Source organism: Eschrichtius robustus, chromosome 1 (assembly GCF_028021215.1).
Source record: "Eschrichtius robustus isolate mEscRob2 chromosome 1, mEscRob2.pri, whole genome shotgun sequence".
Taxonomy (NCBI): domain Eukaryota; kingdom Metazoa; phylum Chordata; class Mammalia; order Artiodactyla; family Eschrichtiidae; genus Eschrichtius; species Eschrichtius robustus.
The window spans coordinates 55,181,716-55,186,995 of NC_090824.1; the positions used below are offsets into that span (position 1 = coordinate 55,181,716).

General features: G+C 38.4%; 1 protein-coding gene across 1 annotated transcript; it reads left to right on the forward strand.

The window, feature by feature from the left end:
• The first annotated feature begins 347 nt into the window (after positions 1 to 347).
• Positions 348 to 2,257, forward strand: FSCB (fibrous sheath CABYR binding protein). The gene is given in 4 exon segments (XM_068531836.1): positions 348 to 588; positions 591 to 954; positions 956 to 1,521; positions 1,524 to 2,257. Coding segments are annotated over 4 exon segments (1,905 nt in total).
• Positions 2,258 to 5,280: the final 3,023 nt, after the last annotated feature.

Sequence of the window (5,280 nt, forward strand, 5' to 3'; positions counted from 1 at the left end):
ACTTGTAGCCAGCATCCATGAGTGTTTACCAGGTTAAAAAGTTCTGGGTACACCATTGACGGAACCTTGTAGGGACAATTGGCAGTGATGTCATAGACCCGTAGGGAAATTTCTAGAAGTTATATTTAGTCATACCAGAGACTAAACAGGAAAGATGCTTAATAAGTGAGGTGGGATCCAACAAGAGTGTAGTACAGAATGCAATAATTTATGAATTAATTTTTCTGAGGTAGCTCAACAGAACAACACTTAATGAGGAAGGCAAAGGCTTAACTATCTGGTAAATTTGTCATTCTTGATGATTAATTACTGAAGATTGATAAGTTTGAATTCTACCAGTCTTAGAAATGGAAGAAAGTTATGAATCTGATCACCGTATCTCAGCAGGGAGGCAAGAAATTCGAAAGAGAAGCCGACCCAGCCAACCAATGGTAGATAAATCCCAGCAGACTGAAGTGACAGAGAAAAAGAAACAATTGTCTATACCACAATCATCTGTCCCCAAAAGTACCCTTAGTATTGGTAATATTCCTGGAAGCAAATTCAACTATGAATGTCATAGAGTATCTTCTCAACTTCAGCAAACTTGGACAAGAGGGAGCGTGTACATGATATGACTGATACATCTCTGCAGACAGAAACTACTGCAGAAGAGAAAAAAGAAGAAATCCAGTCAGTTTGTGAAACAGTGGTACCTGAAGAAAAGCCAGCTGCTATTGGAGAAGCAGCCCCTGAATTTCCAGAGAGTGTTCAGGAAGTAGAAATTCCACCAAGCAGACACTCAGTTCAACTCAAAACAGACAGATCTCAGCAGACCAGTTGTACTGGAGACTGGACAATGATGAACATTCCTTAAAAAGGAAAACTAGACAAGGAAGAGCAGACATACTTTAGTGAATAAGAAATAGTGGTTATTGGCTGGGCAAGTAATGCTTTTTCAAAGTCAAAGGAAGGTGCAGAAACGCAAATCCTCAGGAAAGATTTTTGTTTCTGAACATCCTGAATTTCAACCCACAACAAGTAACAACGAAGAAATTAGGCAGCAAAGTATTAACAGAGCTTTATCTATTCCACCAACCGAAAAAGATGCTCCAGTACTTTTAGAAGATGGGAAAGATGTTCCAGCTGAAGTACAGCCTCCTGCTGCAGAAGAGATCTCTGCTGAAGTGCAACTCCCACTAGCTGAGGAGATTACTGCAGAAGAGGTTTCTGCTGAAGTGCAACTCCCACTAGCTGAGGAGATTACTGCAGAAGAGGTTTCTGCTGAAGTGCAACTCCCACTAGCTGAGGAGATTACTGCAGAAGAGGTTTCTGCTGAAGTTCAGCCTCCGGCATCTGAAGAGGCTTCTGTTGAAGTACAGCCTTCCCCAGCAGAAGAGGCTCCTGAAGATGAGGCCCCTGCTAAAGTAGAGCCCACCTCAGCTGAAAAGGCTCTTTTAAAAGAGCTTCCTGCTGAAGTTCAGCCTCCAGCAGCTGAAGACGCTCCTACACAAGAGGTCCCAGAACTTCAAAGTTCACCAGCAGGGAGTCCCCTGCAGAAGAGGCCCCAGCTGAAGTTGAGTCTCCTCCAGCTGAGGTGGCCTCTGCTGAGCTTCAGTCTCTACCAGCTGAGGAGGCCCCTGCAGAAGAGGTCCCAGAAGTTCAGTCTCTACCAGCTGAGAAGACCCCTGCAGAAGAGGCCCCAGAAGAAGTTCAGTCTCTGCCAGCTGAGGACACCCCTGCAGAAGAGGCCTCTGCCAAAGTTCAGCCTCCACCAGCAGAGGAGGCCCCTGCAGAAGAGGCCTCCGCCAAAGTTCAGTCTCCACCAGCTGAGAAGACCCTTGCAGAAGAGGCTGCAGCTGAACTTCAACCTCTGCCAGCAGAGGAGCCTTCTGCAGAGGAGGCCCCTGCTGAATTTCAGCCTCCATCAACTGAAGAAACTACTTCGGAAATGTTCTCTGTTGACAAACAGTCTTCACTAGCTGAAGCGTCCTTTATTACACAGATCTCTATAAAAGAAACCTCTGCTGAAGTTCTGCTTCCACCATCTGAGCAAACACCTGCAGATGAAGCTCTGGTAGAGAATGTGTCTATGGTTTATCAGTCTCCCCAGGCAGCGGACATCCTGGTGGTAAAATTAGGATCAGGGGTTTTGGAAGATAAGCCAAAATCTGAAGAGCCTTTAGAATGGGATGCAGTTCCTGAAGATTCATCTGATACCAAGAATGAAGAGGTTTCTATTAAAATAAAGGGTGACATCCGTATAGAACTGGAATAGGGGCCTCCTCCTCAGCTGTAGTCAGGTCTTAACTAAGCTAGCAATCAAGATAGGCAGCTCTGGGAAGTACATACTTTAGAAAAGGGTAGGTGCTTGCAGGTAACTTTGTGAAGAGGGGAGTGAAAGGAAATCCTAAGATGTGGACTGCAGTTTGGAAAATGAGCAATAACAACTAGTGATTTAAAATTACTGTGTCATTTTTATTCAAATCTAAAGTGTATAAAATATCTATTTTGAAATGGAGTAAGTTTATAATTGAAATAATTAAAATATACTTTCTACACTAAACCCTGTTGACAAGGGTAAAATATTCTCTACAACCATTTTGTTTTTTTCTCTACATGTAGCTTGTAGTGGAAAAGACATATTCTTTTCTGCAGTTCTCTCATCTACTTTAAATTCCCTGAGTTTCCGTCACACATCTAAAGTCATGGAGTGTTTTCTTTCTCCTTATTATAATTCATCATATCTCTTATTCTCTTTTCATTTGATTCCTTCCGAGGAAAGCATTTTTTTTCCTGTTTTCACTCCAATCTTCTTGAACATTTTACATTTCACTGTCTGGATAAGGACACATTTTCTTTGTAAAAATCTTCATTTCAATGAAGATAACTATGGATGAAGTATTTAAAAAGGTGTGTAATCATAAAGAAAAATATACTGAGATGGCCTTGAGGGCATATTCCTATTTAGCTTTTTTTCCTTCCAATTTTATTGAGATATAATTGACATACAGCACTGTATAAGCTTAAAGTGTACAGCATGAGGATCTGACTTACATACATCATGAAATGATTACCACAGTAAGTTTAGTGAATGTCCATCACCTCATAAAGATATAACATTTTAAAAAAGAAAAAAAGTTTTTCCTTGTGATGAGAGCTCAGGATTTATTTTCTTAGCAACTTCCATAAATAATATACAGCAATGTTAATTATATCATGTACTTTATGTCCCTGGTACTTATAATATAACTGGAAGTTTGTAGTTTTGATCTTCTTCATCTAGTTTCCCCTTACCCCACATTCAGCGTCTGGTAACCAGAAATCTGATCTCTGTTTCTAATCAGTTTGTGTGTTTGTTTGTTTGGGTGGCTTTGAAATATAACTGACTTACAAGACTATGTTAGTTCTTGGTATACAACATAGTGATTCAATATTTCTATACATTATAAAATGATCACCACGGTAAGTCTAGTTACCATCTGTTACCATACAAAGATATAACAATTATTCACTATATACCCCACACTGTGCATTTCATACCTGTGACTCATTTATTTTATACCTGGAAGTTTGTACCTGTTAATCTCCCTCACCTATTTCTCTCATTCCCCCAATACCCTCCCCTCTGGCAACCACCTGTTCGTTCTCTGCATCTATAACTCTGTTTTCGTTTTGTTTGTTCATTTTTTTAAAAATTCTTTTATTTTTAATTGAGATATAGTTGATGCACAATATTATATAAGTTTCAGATGTACAATATACTGATTCACAGTTTTTAAAGGTTATAGTCAATTTATAGTTATTATAAAATATTGTCTATATTCCCTGCATTGTACAACATATCCCTGTAGCTTATTTTATCCATAGTAGTTTGTACGTCTTAATCCCCCACCCTTATCTTGTCCCTCTGCACTTCCTTCTCCCCACTGGTAACCAATAGTGTGTTCTCAACATTTGTGAGTTTTCCTTTTTTGTTATATTCACTAGTCTGTTTTATTTTTTAGATTCCACATATAAGTGATCATACAATTTTGTCTTTCTCTGACTTATTTCATTTAGCATAATACCCTCCAAGTCCATCCATGTTGCTGCAAATGGCAAAAATTTTATATGTATGTAACACATCTTTATCCATTCATCTGTTGATGGACATTGAGGTTGCTTCCATATCTTGGCAATTATAAATACTGCTACTATGAAAATTGGAGTGCATGTATCTTTTTGAATTAGTGTTTTTGTTTTTTCAGACATATACCCAGGAATGGAATGGCTGGGTCATATGGTAGCTCTATTTGCAGTTCTTAAGCAACCTTCAAAATGTTTTCCACAGTGGCTGCACAAATTTACATTCCCACCAACAATGTATGATTCTTCCCGTTTCTCCACATCCTCGCCAACATTTGTTATTTGTGTTCTTTTTGATGATAGCCATTCTGACAGGTGTTAGGTGATATCTCATTGTGGTTTTGATTTGCATTTCCGTTGATTAGCAATGTTCAGTATCTTTTCATGTGCCTGTTGGCCCTTTGCACGTCCTCTTTAAAAAAAATGCCTATTCAGTTCTTCTGTCCATTTTTCAATCAGGCTGTTTTTTTTTTTTGATGTTGAGTTGTATGAGCTGTTTATATATATAGGATATTAACCCCTTATTGGTCATATCACTTGAAAATATTTTCTCCCAATCAGTAAGTTGTCTTTTCATTTAATCAATGGTTTCCTTTGCTATGCAAAAGTTTTTAAGTTTCATTAGGTCCCATTTGTTTATTTTTGCTTTTATTCCCTTTGCTTTAGGAGACAGATCCAAAAAATCTATTGCTACAACTTATGTCAAGAGTGGTCTGCCTTTGTTTTCTTCTAGGAGTTTTATGGTTTCCGGTCTTACATTTAGGTCTTTAATCCATTTCGAGTTTATTTTTTGTATGTGGTGATAGAGAATGTTCTAATTTCATTCTTTTACATGCATCTGTTCAGTTTTCCCAGAAATCACTTATTGAAGAGACTGTCTTTTCTCCATTGTATATTCTTGCCTCCTTTGTAGTAGATTAATTGACCATAAGTGTGTGGGTTTATTTCTGGGTTCTATATTCTGTTCCAAGGATCTATGTGTCTGTTTTTGTGCCAGTACCATACTGTTTTGATGACTGTAGCTTTGTAGTACAGTCTGAAATCAGGGAGCATGTTTCCTTCAGCTATGTTCTTTTTTCTCAAGATTGTTTTAGCTATTTGAAGTCTTTTGTGTATCCATATAAATATTAGAATTATTTGTTCTAGTTCAGTGAAAAATGCCCTTGGGGATTG